Source organism: Cetorhinus maximus, chromosome 28 (genome assembly GCF_964194155.1).
Source record: "Cetorhinus maximus chromosome 28, sCetMax3.hap1.1, whole genome shotgun sequence".
In the NCBI taxonomy this organism is placed as follows: Eukaryota; Metazoa; Chordata; class Chondrichthyes; order Lamniformes; family Cetorhinidae; genus Cetorhinus; species Cetorhinus maximus.
Genome location: NC_135906.1, coordinates 17505465 through 17531880, shown reverse-complemented (window position 1 = coordinate 17531880; position 26416 = coordinate 17505465). Strand labels below are relative to the sequence as shown.

Below are 26416 nucleotides of genomic sequence, written 5' to 3'. Positions count from 1 at the left end.
TCCCCTACTGACACGCCCTCCACCTGCTTGGGCTCATTTTTGAATATTAGGTCCAGAACTGCCCCCTCCCTTGTTGGGCTTTTGACGTACTGGTGATAAAAGTTCTCCTGGGTGCAACTTAAGAACTTTACTCCCTCCCTACCTTGCACACTAAAACTATCTCAGTTAATATTTAGTTGTTAAAATCCCCTTATATTACTGCCTTATTATTCTTACACTTCTCTGAAATTTGATTACATATTTGATCCTTTATCTCTCTCTGACTGTTTGGGGGCCTATAGTACACACCCAACAACATGTTTGTCCCTTTTGTGTTTTTACTTCTACCCATATGGCCTCATTTGATGATCCCTCCAAGATATCATCCTTCCTCACTGCTATAGTTGATTCCTCGATCAATATTTTGAACCCCCCTCCTCTTCTATCCCCCCCATCTCGTCTGAATACCCTATAACCAGGAATGTTGAGCTGCCAATCTTGCCCTTCTTTTAGCCAAGTCTCGGTCATAGCTATGATATCATACCCCCACGTGCCTATCTGTGCCCTCAGCTCATCTGTCTTATTCCTCAGGCTCCTTGCATTAAAATATATTCTATTCAGCCTTGTTAAACTCACTTCTTTCTTATCTAGCCTATTTTTCCTCTGTCTTCCAGACTCACTAGTGTTTTAACTTCTAATTCCATTTCAGCTTCTCTCCCCTCTGAACTACTTTTCAGGATCCCATTTCCCTGCCAATTTAGTTTAAAGCCACCCCAACAGCATTAGCAAACCTCTCCACGAGGACGTTGGTCCTGTTCCTGTTCAGATGTAACCTATCCAACTTGTACAGGTCCACTTCCCCCAGAAACGGTCCCAATGCCCCAGTAATCTAAAGCCCTCCCTCCTGCACCATCTCTCCAGCCATGCATTCATCTGCTCTATCCTTCTGTTCCTATACTCACTACTGCATGGCACCAGGAGTAATCTGGAGATTACTACCTTTGAAGTCCTGCTTTTCAATTTCCTACCTACCTCTCTAAAGTCTGCTTCCAGGACATTATTTCTCTTTCATCCTATGTCATTGGTCCCAACATGGACCACGACCTATGGCTGTTCACCCTCCCCTTCAGAATGCCCTGCAGCCGTTCTGTGACATCCTTGATCCTGGTACCCAGGAGGCAACGTACCATCTCGGAGTCACGTCTACGGCCGCAGAAGCACCTGTTCACTCCCCTCACTAACTAATCTCCTATCACTATTGCCCTTCCACACTTCTTCCTCCCCACCTGAGCAGCTGAACTACCCACAGTGCCTTGGCCTTGGCTCTGGTTGGCTTCCACGGAGGAACTGTCACTCTCGCCAATTTCTAAGGCTGAAAAGCGGTTTGCGAGCGAGATGCACTCAAGCCTGTGACCTTTCATGAGAACTGGTATTAAAAAGGCTGTCTGTACTTAAAGCTGATAGGTCACTAGGACAGGATGGAATGCTTCCGAGGATGTTGAGGGAAGTAAAGGTGGAAATTGTGGAAGTACTGGCCATAATCTTCCAGTCTTCTTTAGATATAGGAGTAATGCCAGATCACTGGAGAATTGCAAATGTTTTGTTCAAGAAAAGAGTGTAAGGATAAACTCAGCAACTACATACCAGTCAGTTTAACCTTAATGGTAGGAAAAAAATTTAGAATTGAGAACATGGGACAAAATTACCAGTCACTTGAATAAGTCCGGATTAATTAAGGAAAGCCAGCATGGTTTTGATAAAGGCAAATCGTGTTTAACTAAGTTGACTGAATTTTTGATGAGGTAACAGAAAGGGTTGATGAGGATAATGTGGTGTGTATGGACTTCCAAAAGGCACTTGATAAATTGCCAAATAATGGGCTTGTCAGCAAAGTTGAAGCCCATGGAATTAAAGAGACAGGCAGCATGTATATATGACTTAGGCTTTGGTGTACAGGGCACAATTTCAAAATTTGCAGATTGCACAAAATTTGGAAGCATTCTGAATTGTGAAGAGGATATGCAGACATTGTGGGCATCAGGGAGGGGGAGAGTTACCTGAACACTTTGTTCCAGGAGGCAATCACACCCCTTAGGTTAGATAGAACTTTAGATCAGGTACAGGAGGCTGTGACTGTGAGTCAGGTAGGTATGGGGATCCAGCATGTAGTGATGGAGGAGCCTCAGCCCTTGACTTTGATGAACAGGTTTGAGATGCATGCTACCTGGTGGATGACAACAAGGTCTGCAGGATGGATGAGCAAACTGACCATGCATGGTGTAGAAAACCAGTCATGGTGTAAAAAAACATTCAAGAGCTAAAATGAATGTGTTAGTGATAGGGGACAGTATAATCAGGGGAGTAGATATGGTTCTCTGCAGCCATGACCAGTGCCTCCGAAGGTTATGTTGTCTGCCCAGTGCCAGGGTTAGGACATCTCCTCACAGCTGGAGAGGAACTTGGAGGGGGCGGGGGAGGATCCAGATGTCGTGGTCCACATAGAACCAACAACATAGGTGAAACCAGGAATTATGTTGTGCTATGAGAGTTTGAAGAGGGGTCCAAATTAAAATGCAGGACATCAAAGGTAATAGCCTCTGGACTGTAACCTGAACCATGCGCCAGCTGGCATAGGGTCTAGCAGATTAGAGAATTAGATGCATGGCTCAAAGAGTGATGTGGGAAGAAGGGATTTAAATTCATGGGGCACTGGCACCAGTACTCAGGAAAGAGGGAATTGTTCTATTGGGATGGGCTCCATTTAAATCAGGTTGAGACCAGTGTTCTGTCGAATCGTATAACTAGGGCTATGATTGGGTTTTTAAACTAACAAAAGTAGGGGGAGGATTTGGGTGAAGGGAGAATTAGAAAGCTAATGAGAAAAGTTGAGGCAATAGAACAGTGTTGTGATGTGGGTAAAGTCAATCAGAAGGGACAGAGATTCTAACGATAATAGCACATCAGTAAGTAAGGCTCGTGCAGGGAATAGTAATAAAGAAATAAAATTAAAGGCTTTTTATCTGAATGTGCAAAGCACCTGCAATAAGAAAAAGGAATTAATGGCACAAATAAATGGTTTAGCAGAGTTGGTGGGGAACGCATCCCCACTGATATTGGCTGCCCCTCAGCCATTTAACGCTCTGAGAAGCATTAATTAGATGGAGGTGGACTTCCACCCTTTACATTGGAAAATGTCCCACCACATAGAGCAATCTGCCAATCTGATTGGCTGGCAGATTTATAGTCCCAGCAGCGTCTCAGGGGAAGTGACTACTACTGGGACTACAAGCAGCTCTCAGAGTCAAAGTCTTGGACCCAAGATAGAGGTAAGTGTGGGGGTCTTGCAGTGCAATGGGAGGGTAGGCTTGTGGAGGGGGGGCAACGTGGTGGTGGTAAGAGACTTTGGGGGATCTTGATGGAGAGGCTGGTGGGGAAAACCCCGGGTTAGGGAGGTGGGAGCAGATCTTTGGGGAGGGTGCTCGATGTGGAAAGGGAGCCTTTGAAGGAGGTATGGCCCCTCACCTTCCCCACTCAAGGCCTGAGCAGGATAACCTGCCAGGTTTTTTTTCCCCTGTCTTTGACCTCCTCTCACTGGCTGGGCAGGCAGCAGCCCTTAAGTGGCCATTAATTATGGACAATTGCCCACCATAAAATAGAGGGCAGATCAGGAGTGGGCAGGAGGGAGGTGAGAAGGCCACCTGTTATTTTCATAGGGCCATCCTCGATTGCAAACCCGCTGGCAGGGGACTGTTAAATTCTGTTCATGGTTACCAAGTTTAGGAAGTAAATATTCGATGGTACGCAACATTGCAAAAAGACAGGCATAATGGAAAAAGAGGACGGGTAGCCCCGATAGTAAAGGATGACATAAGAACCTTAGTGAGAAAGGATCTAGGCTCAGATGATCAGGAAGTAGAATCAGCATGGGTGGAGGTTAGAAATGGCAAGAGTCCGAAAATGTTGGAATAGTGATCATAATACAATTGATTCTATATTAAGTTTGAAAGCAACGTACTCAAATCACAAACGTGAATCTTAAACTTAAACATACCCAAATGTAGAGGTATAAGGGGATAGCTGGCTAAGGTTAATTGGGTAAATGGAATAGTGATAAATAGACAGTGGGAATCATTTAAAGATATAATTCAAAATGTTCAACAAAAGTATATTCTACTGAAAAACAAAAACTCAGCGAGAAAGATCCATATTTGGCGTATTCAGGAAGTTACAGATAGTCTTAGATTAAAAGAAAACATTTATAATGTTGCAAAGAATAGTAGTAAGTCTGAGGATTGGGAATGTTTTCGAAACCAGCAAAGGGCCACTAAAAAGTTGATAAATAGAGGAAAAAATAGAATATGAGGTAAACTAGCCATGAATATAAAAACAGATTGTAAGAGCTTTTCCAAGTATATAAAAAGGAAGAAATAGCTAAAATACGCTGGACCCCGAGAAGCAGAGACAGGAGAAATTATCATGGGGAACGAGGAAATCACATTGAACAAACTGAGCCACATGAGAAATTAGGAAAGAAAAATTTGCATTTATATCATGCCTTTCATGACTACAGGATGTCTCAAAGCGCTTTATAGCCAATTAAGTACTTCTGAAGTATAATGTAGGAAATGCGGCAGCCAATTTATGCACAGCAAGCTCCCACAAACAGAAATGTGATAACGACCAGTTAATCTGTTTTTGAGATGTTGATTGAAGGTAAATATTGGCCAGAACACTGGGGAGAACTCATCTGCTCTTCTTCAAAATAGAGCCACAGGATCTTTTACATCCACCTGAGAGAGAAGAAAGAGCTTTGGTTTAATGTCTCATCTGAAAAGTGGCAACATAACAGTGCAGCACTTCCTTCGTACTGTACTGGAGTGTCAGTTTTGATTTTTGTGCTTAACACCTGGAATGGGATTTGAAACCACAGCCTTCCGACTCAGAGGCAGGCATGGTACAAAGTGAGACCCTGCTGGCACAAGTGACCAAAAGCTTGATGAAAATTTATAGGTCTTATGGAGAGTCTAAAAGGAGAGAGACGGGCACATTCGTTTAGGGAGAGAATTCCAGAGTTCAGAACTTAGGCAGCTAAAGGCACAGCCACTAGTAATAATGTGGTCATGAAAATTAGGATGTACAACCAACCAGAATTGGAGGAGCACAAAGTTCTTGGAGCGTCATAGGGCCAGGGGAGGATACAGAGATAGGCAAGGCCATGGAGGCATTTAAACATGAGGACAAGAATTTTAAAATTGAGTGTTATCTCATATCTAGTCTTCACTTTATGTATTTGGAAAACAATGCATTACAGAAACAATAATTATCCTATTAAAGCAAACAGTCATAACAGAAATAGATTATTTTACAGTAAAAACAAGTCTTACATGTAGCTTTTATGTAAATTAGTGGGAAAGAAAGTTGTTTTCGTAGAGCTCTGATGTTAGCAGTGCTGAATCTAGACATAATAATTCAGCTGACTATCCAGTGTTTGTGGAAAATAAAATAAAATTATAAACACAGTAGGAGAAATTTCCCCCCCGTTGTGGGTGGGAAGTGTGGGAGCGGGCGCGCCTTCGATAGGCATCCCTGATTGGGGACGTACCGCTAATTAAGGCCCACCCAGCATGATGTCTGCTTGGAAGCACTATGCTCTCCCTGTGCGGGCGGGGGTTGTGGGGGAGGTTCCCTCAGTCAGAAGGAGGCTAAGTGCTGCCTCAGGGAGATTGTCTCCAATTTAAAACTTTAAATAAAGAGGTTTAAAATATTTCCCTGCCATGTCCCCTCAAATGACACTGTCACATGAGTTGGGACATGTGTATAACTTTTATTGAAAGATGTGATTAAAATTTAAATACCCTCATGAAAATTCATCTCACCTGTGGATCAGGTTTCATGCTTTTTCTGAAGCCCGCCAGGGCTCCCGGCCTGCCTGCCAACATTAAGGTTGGACGGGCAGGTCCATTAATGACTTTAATTAGTTTCTCAATGGTCTCAATAGGCCGTTGACAAGTCAGCGGGCACGCAGCTGACTCGGCTGCGCCCCTGCTGACTTGAAAATGGAAATGACGTGGGGTGATGTCGGGAGTTCCACCCGATGTCATCCCGCATCATTTTACGTGTCGGCGAGCGGGCCCCATCCCCACTCGCTGACCGGAAGATGCTGCCCAGTAATTCAAAAACAATCCAAAGAACCAAACATTGTCAGCAACCAGTTATCCTTACAGTTAGTACATTAATTACTGTAAGTAGACTTTAACATTGCAATGAACAGCATCTCTCAGTAACAATATCAACAACAGGATCATTGAAATTTCTCCTCAAGACATGTATTATCATTTTATTAACCTGTTTATAATTGTTGTTATCCCACTAGATAATAGATAGTTTTTTTAAGGGGACGTTCCCCTGATGTCATTTTCACTGGGGATCTCTGGACTATTGTTGGGTTTTGTTTTGCGTAATTGATAATGTCCTCTTTTACGGGGAGCACGAATGCAGTTCCAGTACGAGACAAGGACTGTAAGTAAGATCAAGATCAATCCAACTACTCCTGCAGTCACCAGTAATGCCCACATGTGACCTATGAAAACAAAAAACAAACAATTACACAAATCACTGGCAGTACCAGGGAAATATATTTATTACAAAACAACTGATCATCTCCAAATCCTTCTTCAGCAACTTCCAAACCCATGACCTTGACAAAGAGGACAAGGGCAGCCATTGCATGGGAACACCGCCACTTACAAGTTTCCCTCCAAGCCACACGCCACCCTGACTTGGAACTACATCCCCATTCCTTCACTCTCGCTGGGTCCAAATTCTGGAACTCCCTCCCTGACAGCACTGTAGGTGTTCCTACACTGCATGGACTGCAGCGGTCCAAGAAGACAGCTCACCATCACCTTCTCAAATGCAATTAGGGATGGGCAATAAATGCTGGCTTAGCCAACGCTGCCCATGTCCCGTGAAAAAAAAAATCAAAAAAAAATCTGTGCATTATAGACATTAGGAATTTCTCATGGAATGTCTAATGCGCTATATTCAGCTCTTCCACAGAACCATAGAAAAGTTACAGCACAGAAAGAGGCCATTCGGCCCATCTTGTCCGTGCCAGCCCAAGGACACCCAGGTGCCCTTTCTAATTCCACCTTCCTGCACCCGGCCCATAGCCCTGCAGCTTACAGCACTTAAGGTGCAGATCCAGGTACTTTTTAAAAGAGTTTAGAGTTTCTGCCTCTACCACCAACTTGGGCAGCGAATTCCAGATACCCACTACCCTCTGCGTAAAAAAGTTCTTCCTCATGTCCCCCCTACACCTTCTGCCACTTATCTTGAATCTATGTCCCCTGGTTCTAGAATTCTCCACCAAGGGAGACAATTTTATCCTGTCCACTCTATCTATTCCCCTCATAATTTTGTACACGTCAATCAAGTCACCTCTCAGCCTTCTTTGTTCTAAGGAAAATAACCGCAACCTATCCAATCTCTCTTCATAGCTACACTTTTCTAACCCTGGCAACATTCTTGTAAACCTCCTCTGCGCTCTCTCCAGAGCTATTACGTCCTTCCTGTAATGTGGTGACCAGAACAGCACACAATACTCCAGTTGTGGCCTCACCAGAGTTTTATACAATTCCAACATTATATCCTTACTTTTATATTCTATACCTCTGCCAATGAAGGAGAGCATTCCATATGCCTTCTTTACAACCTTGTCTACTTGAACTCCCTGCCTTCAGGAACCTGTGTACTTGTACGCCAAGATCTCTCACTTCATCTACCCCTCTTAGTATATTACCAATTATTTTGTAATCCCTGTAACTGTTTGACCTCCCTAAATGTATGACGTCACACTTCTCTATGTTAAAATCCATCTGCCACTTTACTGCCCACTCCACCAGCCCATCTATATCGTTTTGGAGATTATGGCTATCCTCAACACCATCCACTACTCGGCCAATCTTTGTGTCATCTGCAAATTTCCCAATCGTGCCCCTCACATTCACGTCCAAATCGTTAATATATAACACAAACAGCGAGGGTCCCAATACCGAGCCCTGTGGAACACCACTTGAAACAACTTTCCATTTGCAAGGGCATCCATCGACCATTACCCTTTGTTTCCTGTTACAAAGCCAACCTTTTATCCAGTTTGCCACATTACCCTGAATCCCATGGGCTTTTACTTTCCTGACCAATCTGCCATGTGGGACCTTGTCAAATGCCTTGCTAAAATCCATGTACACAACATCCACTGCACTACCTTCATCAACCCTTCTTGTCACTTCCTCAAAGAATTCAATCAAATTTGTGAGGCAAGACCTTCCTTTAACAAATCCATGCTGACCATCCCTGACTAGTCCAAGCCTTTCCACATGACAGTTAATCCTATCTCTCAGGATTGATTCTACTAATTTGCTCACTACCGATGTAAGACTAACTGGCCTATAATTGTTTGGCATTTCCTTTGATCCCATTTTAAACAATAGAACTACGTTTGCATTTCTCCAGTCCTCTGGTACCTCTCCTGTATCTAGTGAAGATTGGAAAATCATCCTCAGAGCATCTGCTATCTCCTCCCTGACTTCCTTCAGCAGCCTCGGAAACAATCCACCTGGCCCTGGTGACTTATCAACTTTCAAGGATTTCAACCGTTCGTGTACTTCCTCACTCTTTATGACTATCCCGTCCAATATCTCGCAGTGTTCCTCCTGGACTACTACATCTACATCCTCCCTTGCCTTTGTAAACACGGAGACAAAATATTCATTCAAAACCCTTCCCACAGCCTCTGCATCTACACACAAGTTTCCATCTTCATCTCTGATAGGTCCCACTATTTCCTTAACTAACCTTTTAGCGTTAATGTGTTGGTAAAACATCTTTGGGTTATCTTTAACTTTACTTGCTAATCTTTTTTCATGCCCTCTCTTTGATTTCCTTTTTTACTTCATCCCTGCACTTCCTGTATTCATCTTGGCTATCTGCAGTGCTTAGTTCTTTGTGCCTATCGTACGCTTTCTTTTTCTGCATGAATTTTTCTCCCTCAGTGCCCCTTATATTATTTGAATCCCAGTTGATGTTAGGATAGTTGAAGTCTCCTACTATTATTGCCCTCTTGTTCTTACAAGCAGAAATTTGCCTACATATTTGTTCTTCTATCTCCCTTTCACTATTTGGGGGTCTGTAGTATACTCCCAGTAGTGTGACTGCCCCTTTTTTATTTCTAAGCTCAATCCATAAAGCCTTGTTTGTTGACCCATTTAGTATATCATCCCTTCTCACAACTGGAATTGATTCTTTAACCATTAGTATAACCCCCTCCTTTTTTATCTCCTACTCTATCGTGTCTGAAGACTCTGTAATCAGGGATATTAAGCTGCCAGTTTTGTCCCTCCTTTAGCCAGGTCTCCGTTATAGCAATGACATCCTGCTGCCATGTGTCTACCTGTGCCCTTAACTCATCTAACTTGTTTGTAATACTCCTTGCACTGAAGTATAAACAGTTTAACCCTGTCAATTTCCCTTGCTGGACACTTGTTAAACTTTGCTTCTCCTGTAACTCCATGTCTATCACAACATCCCTAGCTAATTGTCCACCTCAATTTTTCTGATCTGAATCTGACCTATCTGATCCTACTCCTGGGATCCCATCCCCCTGCCACATTAGTTTAAATACTCCCCAACAGAACTAGCAAAAGCCCCCGCAGAGACACTGGTCCCAGCTCTGCCTGGGTGCAGCCTGTCCCGTTTGTACAGGTCCCACCTTCCCCAGAACCGGTCCCAGTGCCTCAAGAATCTGAATCCCTCCCGGCTACACCATCTCTCCAGCCACTTATTCCTGTTCTCGCTAGCACGTGGAACTTGGAGTAATCCTGAGATTACTACATTTGAGGTCCTGCATTTTAATTTATCTCCTAACTTCCTGTACTGAGCTTGCAGGTCCTCATCCCTTAGTTTACCTATGTCGTTGGTACCAATGTGTACCACGACCACTGGCTGTTTACCTTCCCTCACCAGAATGTCCTGCAGCCGTTCCGTGACATCCCGGACTCTGGCACCAGGGAGGCAACATACCATCCTTAATTCACGTTTGCGGCCACAGAAGTGTCTGTCTGTGCCCCTAACTACTGAATCCCCATCACCATAGCCCTGCCAATTGTTTTCCTCCCACCCCTCTGAGCAGCAGAGCCACCCACGGTGCCATGAACTTGGCTGTTGCTGCTTTCCCCTGAGAGGCCATCCCCCCCCCCGCCAACAGTATCCAAAGCGGTATATCTGTCTTTAAACTCCACCTTCTTTCACTCTTCCCATACAATAGCCCACTTCTGATTTTTATGGAGGACAAACAACCTGTTCTTCCTGTCTTTTCCCATTTACGCACCTACAGGAATCATATGAGGGTGATGCAGATCAATTTCTCTCTGTGAAACTTAAGCTTTAGTGACTCAGACTGCCATGATTGCCTCCATTTTCTTCCCTGGCATGGGCAGAAGAGTATAAGTTTGAGGCACAGGCCATTTGTTAGAACACAGAATGACAGGGAAAGGAGAGGAGTATCTCTAGCCATGCTATTGGCTTCCTTTTTCTCTACTTGTGTTTTGCTAGGCTTTCCTTTTTTAATCTCAGACCTGATCTCCAGGTGTTCTATCTTTTTAATCTCTCTCATTTTTTCACTTTACTCACTCATGCACTCCATTTCCCTGTATTACCTTTAATTAATTTAATGCAGCTTTTCATTCTCTTATAAAAAGATCGTCCATCATCTAATAATTCCCTATTTTTCTTTTAAGTTGATTCCAGAATTTCACTTATACTTCCACTCTGTTTGTCCCTCCTTTTTGCTTCTGCTTCCATTAAAGATCATGTTGGTCTTTCAGCTTACAGCACAAAGCTTACCAACATGTTATCCACAGATTCTGATCGACCTGCTGTGTGTCCTTTATTTTTTACTGTGATTGTCCCGCCTTCCCCCCTGCTTTCTATTAGAATTGAAGCCCAGCCATGTGCTGCAGATCATTGAGCTGCCAACACCTTGCACCATGGACTGGCAGCGTATGGATTCGCATCTGCAACTCCACTCCTGCCACATTATTGCCCAGGCATTCTGGACAAGCACAGAGTAGGAGTAAGGTGCTTCTACACACAAAGGAACAAGTGGAAGGGAATGTCACTCTGAGCCACTCGTACGAATATCCCAGAGGCTAGTTACAGAGCAGCATTGTTACAGGCAGGCAATAGTTTATCCATTTGTCCCATCATCAGCAAGGGTGGAGTGGAACAGGAGCCTTGAAGAAAAGGGAAGAGATCAAAGAGATCAGAATTAAGTAAACCAATGTGACACTCAGGTTTTAATTGGAGTAACAAAAATGCTGTTTCAATCCTCAAGAGAATAATTATTTATTCTTTGAATTCTGACCAATATTACAAACTGACATTTGACCCTGATGTCCACTTCCTTCTCATCAATTCCATATTGATTGGTAACTCGACATTTATAAATTCCTTGATGTTCTGATATTGAGTGGGAAATACAGAGGACTCCAGGAGGACCAATCTCAACGCTTCTGCCATTACTGGGGTCTTTCCACTTTACTGTAGGTGTGGGGATTCCACTGGAATTGCAGGTTATTGTAACCTCATCCCCTTTACTGATGCATATGGGAAATATATGTCTGAGGTCCAGTGCCGAAGGAGGTTGCATCTCTCAAGGGAGACAGTCACCTCCATCTGTCAGATGATTGACCCTGAGATCTCTGCAAACTGTGTGGGTGGGCCCCCCATGCCAGTGGCTCTAAAGGCCACAGCTGCCCCCAATTTCTATGCCTCTAGCTCTTTCCAGGAGTTGGTGGGTGATCTCTGCAGAGTCTCCCAATCGGCTGTACACTCTTGTGTCAAGCAGGTGACCGACGCTCTGTTCAAGCATGCATTGACCTTCATCCACTTCCGCTGGAATGATGACAGCCAGACAGAGTGAGCCAGAGGCTTTACAGCGATTGCTGGCTTCCCCCGCGTCCAGGGTGCAATAGACTGCACACATGTGGCCATCAAGTCGCCAGCAGGTGAGCCTGGTGCCTTCGTCAACAGGAAGGGCTTCCACTCCATGAACGTGCAGATAGTGTGTGATCACAGGATGCAGATTCTACAAGTCTGTGCAAGGTACCCAGGCAGCTCCCACAACACTTACATACTCAGACACTCCCAGGTGCTGAGGCTCTTCAGTGCTCCAGCCCAGCTGGATGGATGGCTGCTGGGTGACAAGGGCTATCCCCTCAAAAGGTGGCTCATGACGCCTCTCTGCCATCCAAGAACAGAGACTGAGCAGTGCTACAAAGGAGCCATGCCTCCACAAGGGCTGTGGTGGATAGAACCATTGGTCTTCTCAAGGTGCGCTTCCGATGGCTGGACCACTCAGTGGGGCGCACTCCAATACCCCCTAGATCGCGTGTCGCTGATAGTGGTTACATGCTGCGCTCTCCACAATCTGGTGCTGGAAAGGGGCAACGCTGTGGACGAGAAAGACGTAGAAGCAGTTGCTCCGGATGCACACGATGAGTCCAGCAGTGAGTCTGAGGATGAGCATACACAGGAGAACGCTGAGGGGGTAGACGCTGACCCGGGCATACTCCTGGGAGGCAGGGACACCTGGGAGGCTTTAATCCAAAGGACCTTCAGCTAGCCCACCACAGATGAACCTTCAACACACGCCAGGGCTGCAGGCTCCACGCTCGATACCTGAGTGCTAAATCAGCCTGGATACCAACATTAACTAAGGCCCTTGTCAATAAAGCTCAATATCAAACAACTCACTCATAACATCGTGGCTTCCCGTCCACTTGCAAAAGTAAGGAATCACCCTGAAGCATGGCAGCATGTCAAAATTTATTGAGTGAAGAAATGTAACTTCATAAAGCAAAACAAAAACGGTGTTGGACATTTCACCAAGTCTTCCACAAAGTACTATGGACCAACATAAAAGCACCAGTGAGAAACTCGTGGTGTGCCTAAGGTGCCTTAAATTTATGCTTACCAGTGCTATGTTTAGGTGCTGTCCCCTCGCTGGCACTGGCATCTCAGACGTCCTGATCACTATACTGTCCTGTTGGCCTCGATGACCTTGGCGGTCGTTTTCTGGCCCGCGGAGCATTTGATGGCCCTGCCTGGGAGGGAGCCGCCAGTTCCACAGCTGGCTTCTCTCCAGTTGCCACAACCTCATCGTATGCCACAGTCACTGGCAAAGGGACGGAGGAGCTGTTGCCCTCATCCAGAGCACCCTGAGAAGAGCTCGCAGAGACAACCGGCAGCTGCTGCGCCGACGTGAGTTCGCTTCGGACCTCCCTGCTTACTGTAGATGGATGGGCACCGAGCTGGGATACTTGGTGTCCAAACCATCTCCCACGCATCTCTGACCAGCTGAGGCCAATGCCGGGTCTGAGCGCATCCCCAGGAGGCCCTGATTGGTGTCCTGGAGGAGCCTCTCCACGAGAGTCGCCACTCTCTCCATGGAGGAAGCTTGGCGCTCAGCCATGAGGCTCATTGCATTGGTGATGCTCCGCGTGGACCCCTCCAGCATGGCACCATGCCATGCATTGCCTCATGTATCTCCGCCAGATCCTCGCGCATACCCTGCTGCACTTCCAGCATTCGCTGCCTCACAGACAACTCCAGTGGCACATCATCAGCCACCGACCGAGCATGTGCCTGGTCCCCAGCAGTCCTCCGACTGCCAGCACCCTGGGCACTCTCTGCCTCTGCCCGCACCTCAAGCGAATGTGAGGTGCCCTCACCACTGTGCCCCGGGAACCGTAGCCGAATATCTAATTCCCACCGAGTTGCTAGTATCTGTGCTGGTGCCTTCCTGGCTGAGATGGTGTGACGCTGGTGAGTGGATTTGCTCTGGGGCTTTAGGGGTGAGAGGTGGTCCCTCTGCCTCCTCCTCCTGGCTCTGCTCCAGTGATACTGAAAGGAAGAAAAAGGACATTTGATTAGTTACAGTGCTGACAATGTCAACTTGCATGCCGCTCCACCAGATCATTATGCGCTCATCCTTCCATAATCAATGGTCAACACATGTTGCTAACTTAAATCACTGAGCATTCAGCAGTGCCATGGCTTCTGCGACACACATGGTGACCTGACTGCTCGCCAAACATACCTTCTTGTGGCACCCCAGTCTCACCGCCTCCGGTGGACCTGGGGGCATGGCGCCCCTCCAGATCCATGGCCTGCTGCTCGAAAGCCATTAGGATGGCCAACTGGGCCTGCCCTTCACCAGTCCGCATTCATTCAGAGGCACTGTGCACAGTCTTTTCCTGAAAAGGAGAGAGGAGTATTGATTAGTCCAGCCTGCACCTGAATTCCCATCGCATCCCTGCTAACCCAGCCAGACTGGGACATTGCAGGACTCCAGTTCTTCGTCACCCTGTAGCTGCTGCACACTCACCCAAACAAGCCAGGGCTGACTGCCCCCCCATTTCCCAAATGCTGCCTCCTTCACATGTGGCACCACAAGGTGTCACTTTGCTAAGCAAGGAGGCACAAGTACGTGGAGCATAAACACTAGAAGATGGATTGGTGCCCTGCCAACTGGAAGCTCCCCTCCCAGCATGTTAGCATCCTGACTTCGACATGCTTCGCAGTTCCAGCACTCTGCCTAGGTGCAGACCCTTGACTTCCAACCTCATTCTATACTCTGGGTGTCAGTGTCACACATGCTGTGAATGCAGAACACATCCCAGCTCAACCCTCTCAGGGTGAACTGGACATGGGCAATCTCTGCTGTCACACCCAGCGAGGGATCCATGTCGTGAGGGATTCAATGACGTTACTGTACTCAGAGCTTTGGAGGTGGGAGGGGGGGGGGGGGGGGGGGGTCAGGCGGAGGTGGTGTGGGGGAGGATGTTGGGGGGAAAGGGTGCTGGTTGCATTAAATGAATTGAGGCAACATGGTACTCACCCTTCCCGAGCGCAGGAGATCGTTGAATCTTTTGCAGCACTGGAGCCATGTCATGGGAGCTAACACTCTCAGCCACCTCCTCCCATGCACACTTGATCAGGTGGGGAGGCCTCTGCCTCCCATCCCACGGAAGAAGGACCTCCCGCTGCATTGCCACCTCCTCCAGGAGGGCAACTAGGCACTTGTCAGAAAAACGAAGGGCACAGTGCCCCGCTGGCCTAGCCTCTGGCCAGGCCTGCCCCAATGGCCTGCCCTCTGGACTTGTGTCATGCACATTGCCCCTCTGATGTGTCTTCTCCCAGCCATTGTGAGCAGCCTTTCCAAGGCTGCCAGGCCTTCATTTATTCAGGCCGCCAGGTCACCATTGGACCTGGGGATCTGAGTGCACCCGCCGCCGCCCGCCCACTCCCGCTATGCACGGGAGTGGTGAACTACGCTGGGCGGGCCTTAATTGGAACCGATCGCGGGCGGCGATTGAGTCTGCGCCCGCCTGTGCCCGCCCCCCACAGCCCACCCAACATGGGGAAAATTCTCCCCTATAACATTAACTTTAATGGCATGCATTAGCAATGTTCTTACTACCCTATCTCCCCAACTCAATCCTTGACATCAGATATTCAGACAGTCTGGAGGTCTTGTACCCCTGCCACGTCTCATTTGCTTCCTGGTTGGGAGAGTGGTAGGCTCTAGAGGTTCTTGTTCTTGGCGGTGGGTTGGAGGTCACACTGCAATATAGGTATGGCTTCATTCACTTCTTCTATTGATGGATGGTGCCCCATGCCTGGTCAGTCTGAATGGTTTGGCGGTGATTGGTTGTGGTTATTCGTGATTGTTTCTTTCTAAGTGGACGAAACTGATATTCGTCAAGTTGTTGGTGTTTTTTCTTCTTTCACCTTTTCGGGCCTTGGGAAGCTCTTTGTGGTTGAGGGAGAGCCTTTCTGTGGAAAGAAGAAGATTGGGCAGGTAGCTCATCTTTGTTTAATTGCGTAGGTTATGTGACGCTGCTACCTGGTTGGAACAGATGCTGTGGTTTTGGCCCGTTGATTGGAGGTTGTCAGGTTTGTGCAGTGGTTGGCCTGTCTACTGTCACTGGTGGAGGTAGAGGCTTTTCGGAAGGTTGTTTCAGCTGTGGCATCTTCCATCAGGGGTGCTGTGGTAGCTCCCTTTGCAGTAGGTTGGTCTGGCCCTTGGACAGGTTCAGGGACCTGGAATGGAGAAGAACAGATCTACTCCGCGAAAAAAGAAAATAGGTTACAAATGAAGTCAACATTTGAATGCTGTTTTATGGTTGAATCTTTAGGAGGATGCCGTTCTGGCCGGACGGGGACCATGGTGAGTTTCACCTCTTCTGCTGGCTGGAGAAGATCAAGAGCTATGCAAGCATTCCTACTGAGGAGAGAGAAGGGCTGATTTTGCATGACATACATTACCTCCATGATCTATTTATTGCTGTACCTCAATGGTTCCTGTATTGTTATGATCCCAACTGATGTTACTACTGGACAAGCCTGAACCCAGGATGGAACCTGGCTTGTTAGATCTTAACTTTTATGCTTTTTGTTTAGAGACACGGAGAGTAATTACTGGACAAAGTCACGGGAATCAGCTGATGAACTTTTAATGGAAGAATAAAACATTTATTAAACAAGAAAAGATGAACTATATTACACTAATCTTTCACCCACAACTATATCTTTACAGATATATCTAGATTTGTAAGGATAACACAAGTTACAAAAGCTATCTTATGCTCTAATGCTCACAGTAAGTACACAGTCCATTTACCAATAGGCACCCTGTGGTCAGACACACCGCACTCTGAAACCAAGTGACAGATGCCACCTCAACCAGATGCTATGGATCTTTCATCGACACCTTCCCCCCCCGCACCCAGATGCTTGTCACACCATGCCAACTGGTCTCATTGAACTCCGTCTTTCACCCGTTTCCAATCTCCAAGAACTCACTTTGGAATCTTCTCCCAAATCGATGCTTTTGCTCCGATGCCTTCCACAGCGGTTCATCTCCAGGTTTTGAACTCTCCTTCTGTAATGTTCCCCTCCTCTAGGTCGTCACATACATTCAAGCTTTCTTCCATGCACTCTCTCTTACCAACTTAGGCGTCAACAGTACACCACTACTTCACATGCCAATAGCAAAGAGTTGTAGACCTTCAGCCATCTCTTTAGACCTTCTGGCTTCTCACACGCCTATATGCCTCCTGCAGCTTTCATCTCTTTAACTTGAAGCTTGGGTTCCTCCCCTCCACTCCTTATCTTTAATTTCACTTAATAGGACCTTTTCCAGGTTCCTGTCCTTCCTTTGACTAGAAGGTCTGCATCGGATTTTCTCCTGTTTCTGTCTCACCCCTTTTGCCTTAGGACCTTTTGGCTCTTTTGGGAAACCTACTCTCTCTGCAGTTCCCTCTCCCAGTATCCAGTCTCTCTTGGCAGCTGTCTTCAAACTGAACTCAAACTGCTGTTTTTTACTGTGTGGTGTGTGTGCGTGTGTGTGTGTGTGGGGCCTGCCTCTTTGGAGCCCTGTTGCTAGGCAACAGCACTGGTTTTCTACTCCTTTGTTTGCTTTAATTTCTCTTAGAGTTGTAAAACTCATTAGAAATGCAGGCACCTTTTAAAGGGAAACTAAAACTCAACTTGACCCTTTCTTAACACATAAATACTGAAATATAAATCAAACGAAACCTTAAAGCTAAAACTAATTTCTAACACCCACAAATACAAATATGACTTAATTAAACTATCTCTATTTCCTAACAGTATCATGCCAATGTCTGGGAGTTGGACTCCCCCTATGCTGTAAAGTGGAGTGTCCATCATTCACTCCGTCACCTGAATCTAACTTAAGTTGGTTAGATGGCTGTTCACCATGATGTCTATGTTCCAGAACAAAGAGTCGCTTCACCTGATGTCGCCCAAGAAGAGAAGCTGTGTGTCTTCTGGGTTGCAGGCCTCGACCTCATGGATGGCTTTCGGGTTGTCTGTGCGATGCTGGGGTGTCAACTTGCACAGCTTCTTGAAATGTCCCTGTCTGTGGCACTGGAACACTGGGCAGTTCTCGCAGGACATTGGTCTTTCCTGTGAGGGTGCTTCGCACCTCAGTGCTGGCAAGGTCTTTCAGAAGGGTGGTTCAGGGGTGGCATAACCTGACTTGGGTAGTCCCTGCACTTCTGAGGCTTGATATGGTGGACTGAACTGGAGCTTCTGCCCCACTTTAGCAGGAAGAACAAAAAAGCAGAGTATTACTTAAATGGAGAACAGCTGCATACTCCTGAGGTGCAGAGGGATCTAGGTGTTCTAGTACATGAGTCACAAAAAATTAGTATGCAGGTACAGCAGGTAATTAAGAAGGCTAATGGAATGCTATCCTTTTTACGAGAGGGATTGAACATAAAAGTAAGGATGTTATGCTTCAGTTATACAGGGTATTGGTGAGATGCACCTCAAATACTGTGTGCAGTTTTGTTCTCCTTATTTAAGGAAGAATGTAAGTGCATTGGAGGCGGTTCAAAGGAGGTTTACTAGATTGATACCTGGAATGAATGGGTTGTCTTATGAGGATAGGTTGGAGAGATTGGGCTTCTTTCCACTGGAGTTTAGAAGAGTGAGGGGTGATTTGATTGAAGTATACAAGATCCTGAACGGCCTTGACAAGATGGACATCGAATGGATGTTTCCTCTTCTGGGTGAGTCCAGAACTAGGGAGCGCTGTTTTAAAATTAGGGGTCGCCCTTTTAGGACAGAGATGAGGAAAAATTTTTTCTTTCAGAGGGTTGTGCGACTTTGGAATTCTCTGCCTCAGAAGGTGGTAGAGGCGGGGTCATTGAATATTTTTAAGGCAGAGTTAGATAGATTCTTGTTAGGCAAGGGAATAAAAGGTTATCAGAGTTAGATGGGAATATGGAAATCAAAACACAAGAAGATCAGCCGTGATCTTATTGAATGGCGGAGCAGGCTCAAGGGACCGAATGGTCTACTCCTGTTCCTATTTCTTATGTTGTTATGAAGTGTTCTCCTCTGAAAATGGTCTGGTGTTGGTCAGAATGTCTAACCAGCTGGACAGCCTTGTTGAAAGTAAGATCGTCTTTGGCTTGGAGGAGGTCAGAGAGTGAATCGTCCACTAAACCCCTCACGATTCTGTCTCAGATGAATTTGGGTTTTAAGTCGTCATATTCACACCCTTCTGTCATGTAGTAGAAATCGTTGATGAAGGAATTGACAGATTACCCTGGGTGCTGGACCCTCCTAAATTTGGCACATTCCAGGATTTTATTGGATCTCAGGTTGAAGAAAAAGTTGAAAGATTTTAAGACAAATTTAGTAGATGACTGATTTATGGCTTGCCTTGCAATTATGTCATCTATGATTGGCCCAATGGAATAAAGTAGCGTGCAAACTTGTTCTGACTCCGATTTTAAAAAATTTAATCCTACAGCAATGCTATTTCTCAAAAATCTTTTTCTCCCATTCTGGGAGTGATCAGGGCCATAGATGAAGCCCATTGGAGATGGGAGAGAAGAATTGTGATCCAACTTTAAAATTCTTTGAGTGTAGGTGTAGCTTTAAGAGAGAAGAGGGTTTCAAGATGGTGTCACCAGTTATTGATGAAGAAGGGATATTTGCATGCTTCCCAGGTTTTGGCATGCATTTCAAAATGGCGGTGGCGTTCCGATGAAGATGGAGAACCCAAAATAGCTGCGGGATCAGAGTGTAAAGCCTCTTTGATATTTATCGTATTTCTGTGATCTGTAAGGCCTCTCTTAGATTATTTTTAATATGTATTATCTTTATACTTGTGCCAAATGTAACCAGTTGTGAAGTGTGTCCTGAGCTCAGAACTGGGTGGTAGGAACATGGAGTGCGGAGGATATCGGATGAAGGGAGAAGATTTTTGACCAAAGACATCAACTCTGAGGCTTATATGGATTTTTAAAAAAAAAAGAAAGACTGGACAAGGATATGCAGACACAGACATGTCAGGACATGTCACTGGTTAACCACCAGACACCCTGATTACAGAAACTGACCTAGACAATGGTCTCTTGGGTCTGTGTGAATGGCTTTCTTCCTGCCTTACCAATATACATTACTGGCAGGTACCTGGAGACAACCCTTGCTGAGAGCAGGAAATGATCACGTGCAGCTTGTCTTTGCATGGCAGGGTGGGCTTGATAATCCAATCAGATGACTTGATTTAAGACATTACCTTATATGCTGAAAGACCAGGGTCAGTAAGGAGTTTAACGCCACAGCTCCCAAGGACAAGGGGGCTCCAACAAGGACGTGTGATTTGGTCAATCATGGGAAGTCATATGGAGGAATTCATTTCAGCGGACTGACCACCTGGGAGCGAGCTCCTGCCTGCGGGTCTTACTAAGCACCTGGTGTTGTAAGTATAAACTATTGCTTAGTGGGTTAATAAAGGCTTTCCACGTAAAGTGGAAATTGTGTCCATAATTTGTTTTGTGTCGTTGATACCAAGTACGGGGTGATCACCTTAAAGGGTAGTGAGACCCCCAGTTAGGAGTCTTACAGGAGGGTTGCTGAGATGACTTCTCGCTCCATGACAGCGTGCAGCTGTCGGGAATGGGTCGGGAGAACAACATTTTCACTGAGCAGGAAGAATCGGCTTGATGAAAAAAACATTTTCTCCATCTTCTTGTGTGCCTCCCAGTGGGGAGGATGTTGAGGTTTGGGCTAGCAACTGACATTAACAACTGAGTTTCTGTCTGATGTGACTGAAGAGAGGATTCACAGGACTCGCTAGCCTGGAAATTTAAAAGAATTTTCTCTCACCCTGCAGGCTGCTGGCACTGGTTAAGGCTGAACTTCCACAGGGGAGTCAGTGGAGTCTTCTGCCTGAGTTTAAACTTCTACCTTTTTCCTGCTTCCAAGCTTTCATGTCTCTGGAGCTTCTCTGGTGAGTTTTCTCAGTGTCTTAGCTTCTGGAATCAAGTTGCTTCAGTACAGAAAGCTTTGATGGTGTCCTTTTCTTTAGTTCTTCAGCATCGTAGTGAGGATGTGGATTTTTTATCCCTTGCTGCCACCATGGTAGATGCTACCACTGGTACCATGATATATTCTGTTGTTGCTACACTTGAAGGATACTGCTTGGACACCATGAAGCAGTCTTGTATAAGTTATAGGGAAGGATTTATTAACAATACTGAACTATGTACAAATTTACAGTAGGTATAGAGAGGACTCCATACTAAGTCCTTACACATTGCTATTCATCTCTACACTGGCTGCAGCTCTAGGTCATGTGCCATCTTACATCACCGTGTGGGGGGTTCTGTACTCAGTCTCGTGTTAACCCTTTAGGTACCAGATCTTTCTACTACACTACCAGGCAGGAAAGGACCTTTCAGCAGCGCTATTTAAAGGCCTCATCCATTACTTACAGGCAGTTCGTCATTGAAGCCAATGATTAACATTTGAGCTTTCTCCAGCTTGTTTTCTGACTGTGGAAGCTATGTTCTGATTGTTGCTGAAAAAAAGACATTTTGTCGAAACTTTTTATCTTGCACTCATCAGGACAATTGCAAGAATACCAGTGTCAGGGGAAGCAACAACTTCATGCTGATTCATTGGCAAGTTGACTCAGATTGGTAGAGACATTGCCATGGAGAATGCCCGACTGACAATCTTAAAGTGGTTGTCAGCATAATTTTTAGCACACTGAGGATTATTTAGCAAATGTTGTCCAAACCATGGAATCACATCTAATGTTGGACATTAGACTTTGAGTTTGGCAAGAACGGGTTGGTTGTGTACAATCTATACCTTGCCCATTGCAAACAGCAGATAAGACATGCTATAAAGATAAAGATTTTTCTTGAAGACATAAGACATGCTCTTTGATATGATCTGCCAGTTTTTGAGACATATGGCCTACACTGGCACTGAAATTCATATACCACATTACTCATTTGTGTGATAGGCAGAACGTCTTTTTAGTTTGACGGCAGCATCCTGTTAGTGGCGAATACCACTCGTGTTGCTACTGCATAGTAGCAGTGTGAAACAGCTACTGCTGAGGAGATTTTGCTGGTGATGCTGTACTATCTTTGGTTTTCTTCGAAACAGTTGCAACCATAACTGAGTGTGATTGTCCCCACCTCCCTCCCTCACTATTGGAATTGAAGCCTAGCCATGTGCTGCAGCAGCTCACTGAGCTGCCAACACCTTGCACCATGGACAGTCAGCATGTGGATTCGCTGCTGCAACTCCACTCCAGCCGTGTTATTGCCTGTGCAGCCTGGGCAAACACAGAGCAGGAGTAAGGTGCTTCTACACACAAAGAGGAACAAGTGGAAGGGAATGTCACGCTGGGCCACTCGTAATAATGTCCCATAGGCTAGTTACAGAGCAGCATTGTTACAGGCAGACAGTGGTTTATCCATTTGTCCCATCATCAGCAAGGGTGGAGTGGAACAAGAGTCTTGATGAAAATAAATAAATAACAGAATTAAGTAAACCAACGTGACACCCAGGATTTAATTGGAGTGACAGAAATGTTGTTTCAATCCTCAAGAGAATAATTATTTATTCTTTGAGTTCTGACCAATATTAGAAACTGACCTTTGACCCTGATGTCCACTTCCTTCTCATCAATTCCATGTTGATTGGTAGCTCGACATTTATAAATCCCTTGATGTTCTGATGTTGCTTGGGATATACGGAGGACTCCAGGAGGACCAATCTCAATGTTGCTGCCATTACTGGGGTCTTCCCACTTTACTGTAGGTGTGGGGATTCCACTGGAATTGCAGGTTATTGTAACCTCATCCCCTTTACTGATGTATACGGGAAACCCTGACACTGTTTTGTTATTTACTGATATGGTTGTGTCTCCTGGTTCGTCTGGAAAAGAAATGTTAAATAATATGAAAATCAGAAGGTGTTTGGAGAAGCAGCAGAGCAGTGGTGGGACACAAGTTCAGCCCCATTGCCAGTGAGTTCCAAATTCCAGCTGTGCCAGTGTGGGACACATTCCTCAATTTAAACAGAAACCAAGGCCTAGAAACTCAATGGTGCAAAACAGGGTCCTCAGATCCAATATGGTGCTGGATGTACACAGCCCATTATATTGGAGTGAGCTGCTGCTTAGGCATCTAGGACACACGCTGGAACTATTTAAAACAATGAATAAAATATTCAAATTAAGATCTTATGCTTGTTGTGAATCCCTTTCGTGGTATTGGACTGTCTGACTGTCAGAGTGATAAACTCACCTAGCAAGTCCTGGTGCTAACAAGCAGGATAGGACCTTCAGCAGCGCTATTATTAGGGTTTATCCAGTACTTTCAGGTTAGATGCTAGTTGGTTATTGAAGCTGATGATAAACATTTGAACATTCTCCAGCTTGTTTCTGCTGTGGAAACTATATTCAGATTGCTGAGAAGGAGATTTTGCTGGTGATGCTGCAACGTCTTTAGTTTTAAACAGTTGCAACCATAACTCAGTGTGATTGGCCCCCCCTCCCCTCCCCCTCACTATTGGAATTGAAGCCTAGCCATGTGCTGCAGCAGCTCACTGAGCTACCAACACCTTGCACCACGTGGATTTGCTGCTGCAACTCCACTCCAGCCGTGTTATTGCCTGTGCAGCCTGGGCAAACACGGAGTAGGAGTAAGGTGCTTCTACACACAAAGAGGAACAAGTGGAAGGGAATGTCACGCTGGGCCACTTGTAATAATGTCCCAGAGGCTAGTTACAGAGCAGCATTTTTACAGGCAGGCAGTAGTTTATCCATTTGTCCCATCATCAGCAAGGGTGGAGTGGAACAAGAGTCTTGATGAAAATAAATAAATAACAGAATTAAGTAAACCAACGTGACACTCAGGATTTAATTGGAGTAACAGAAATGCTGTTTTGATTCTCAAAGGGTTAATTATTTATTCTTTGAATTCTGACCAATATTAGAAACTGACCTTTGACCCTGAAGTCCATTTCCTTCTCATCAATTCCATATTGATTGGTAGCTCGACATTTATAAATCCCTTGTTGTTCTGATGTTGCTTGGGATATACGGAGGACTCCAGGAGGACCAATCTCAACGTTTCTGCCATTACTGGGGTCTTCCCACTTTACTGTAGGTGTGGGGTTTCCACTGGAATTGCAGGTTATTGTAATCTCATCCCCTTTACTGATGTATACGGGAAACCCTGACACTATTTTGTTATTTACTGATATAGTTGTGCCTCCTGGTTTATCTGGAAAAGAAATGTTAAATAATATGAAAATCGGAAGGTGTTTGGAGAAGCAGCAGAGCAGTGGTGGGACACAAGTTCAGCCCCATTGCCAGTGAGTTCCAAATTCCAGCTGTGCCAGTGTGGGACACATTCCTCAATTTAAACAGAAACCACGGCCTAGAAACTCAATGTGCAAAACAGGGTCCTCAGATCCAATATGGTGTTGGATGTACACAGTCCATTATATTGGATTGAGCTGTTATTCACTGATATGGTTGTGTCTCCTGGTTTGTCTGGAAAAGAAATGTTAAATAATATGAAAATCGGAAGTAGAAAGTAGAAAATAAAATGACAAATGGAAAAGTGTGCTTATGACAGATGTCAGGTGGATAATACTATGGAGAACCAGGCAGAATATAGACGTTTCAGAGGGGAAGTGAAAAAGCAAATAAGAGAAGCAAAGAAAGAATATGAAGAAAGACGGGCAGCTAACATAGAAGGGAATCTTGGTGATGGGAAACATCTAGAAACAATAATTCGGGACAAAATTAATAGTCACTTGACAAATGCGGGATAATTAAGGAAAGCCAACATGGATTTGTTAAGGGAAAATCATGTTTAACCATTTTGGTGTAGTTTTTTGAAGAAGTGACAGAGGGTTGATATGGACAATCCTGTAGACGTGATGTACATGTACTTGCAAAAGGCTTGTGATACAGTGCTGCACAACAGACTTATGAGATGGGTCAGTGTTGGGACCCTTGTTATTCCTGATGTATATAAATGACCTAGACTTTGGTGTATACTGCACAATTTCCAAATTTGCGGATGATAAGAAACCTGGAAGCATTGTGAACTGCGGGGAGGATTGTGTTATCTTCAAAAGGACATAGAGAAATTGGTGGAGTGGATGGACAAGTGGTACATTAAGTTCAGTGTGAAGAAATGTGAAGTGATTAATTTTTGTAGGAATAACATTGATAGACAATATAAAATAAAGGGTACAAATCTAAAGGGGGTGCAGGAGCAGAGGGACCTGGGTGTGTATGTGCACAAGTCATTGAAGGTGGCAGGACAGGTTGAGAGATCGAATACTAAAGCATACAGTGTCCTAGGCTTTATTAATAGGATACAAGTGCAAGGAGGTGATGTTAAATCTATATAACTGGTACAGCCCCAACTGGAGTATTGCGTCCAGTTCTGGGTGCCGCACTTTAGGAACGATGTGAAAGCATTAGAGAAAGTGCATAAAAGATTCACTAGAATTGTTCTTGGGCTGAGGAACTTCATTTACCAAGACAGATTGGAGAAATTGGACCTATTTTTCTTAAAGAAGCATGGCTGAAAGGAGATTTAATAGAGGCATTCAAAATCATGAGGGGTCCGAACAGAGTAGATGGGGTATACTGTTCCCGCTTGTGAAAGGATCAAGAACATTGGGGCACAGATTTAAAGTAATTGACAAAAGAAGCAATGGCAGCATGAGGAGAAATTTTTTCATGCAGCGAGTGGTTAAGGTCTGGAATGCGCTGCCTGAGATTGGAGTGCAGGCAGGTTCAATCAAGGCTTTCAAAAGGGATTTAGGGGCTGGTACAACCACTAGGCAAACTAGGCGGTCATCTAGAGCAGCAAAATTTGGGAGTGGCAAAAAACTGAATGAACTATTCATGAAACTACACAAGTAAAACACATGGGGCAGAATTTTCCCGTTGGTGTGCAGGTGCGGGACCCGCACACCGACACGTAAAATGATGCGCGGTGACGTCAGGTGAGCGTCCCGACGTCACCACATGCCATCGTGATACTTCATTGGGCGGGTGCACGGTGATCTCCGATGCGCGCCCGCCATTAATTAACGGGCTACTTAAGGCCCTTGAGGTGCCAATTGACAGCGATTTTTCAGCGCCCGTGCAATCCTCGGGTCGTCGCACAGGCACAACGGGCAGGTAGGTAGGACACGTTTGTATAAACCTCATCCACAGGCGGGATAAGAGGGCTCAGCGGGGTCACAAGTGTGCTCTGTCAAATATTTATTTTTTCAAAGTTATTGATACTTGCCTGTGTGAGTGCAATACTTCAAAATGCATACCAGCTGCTTGGACTGGACTCACAACCTTCAGGTCAGCACTCTGCAGTGAAGAATCTTTTTTGGGCCTGCAGGTTTCAGGAAGCCTTCCCTTAGCCTGGGGATGGGAGTTGAACTCTCCACTGGAGGCACCTCCTCTTAGGAGGAAGGGAGGGCTAGAAGGAGGGGAAGGCCAGGA

The 26416-nt window shown here is 45.4% G+C and overlaps 1 protein-coding gene across 9 annotated transcripts in view; it reads right to left on the bottom strand.

Moving 5' to 3' along the window:
- LOC144668873 (intercellular adhesion molecule 5-like) overlaps positions 1 to 26416 on the bottom strand; it is a 337959-nt gene that overhangs the window by 79347 nt on the left and 232196 nt on the right. For 6 of the 9 annotated variants that reach the window (XM_078531317.1, XM_078531312.1, XM_078531314.1 and 3 more), the window contains 2 exons: positions 23892 to 24173; positions 22540 to 22821 (listed from right to left, as the gene is read on the bottom strand). In XM_078531317.1, coding sequence (XP_078387443.1) covers positions 22540 to 22821; positions 23892 to 24173 — 564 coding nt within the window. Of the gene's footprint in view, positions 1 to 6177; positions 6560 to 22539; positions 22822 to 23891; positions 24174 to 26416 lie in introns of those variants that run through there. The other 3 variants (XM_078531313.1, XM_078531318.1, XM_078531316.1) reach the window with 2 other exon arrangements.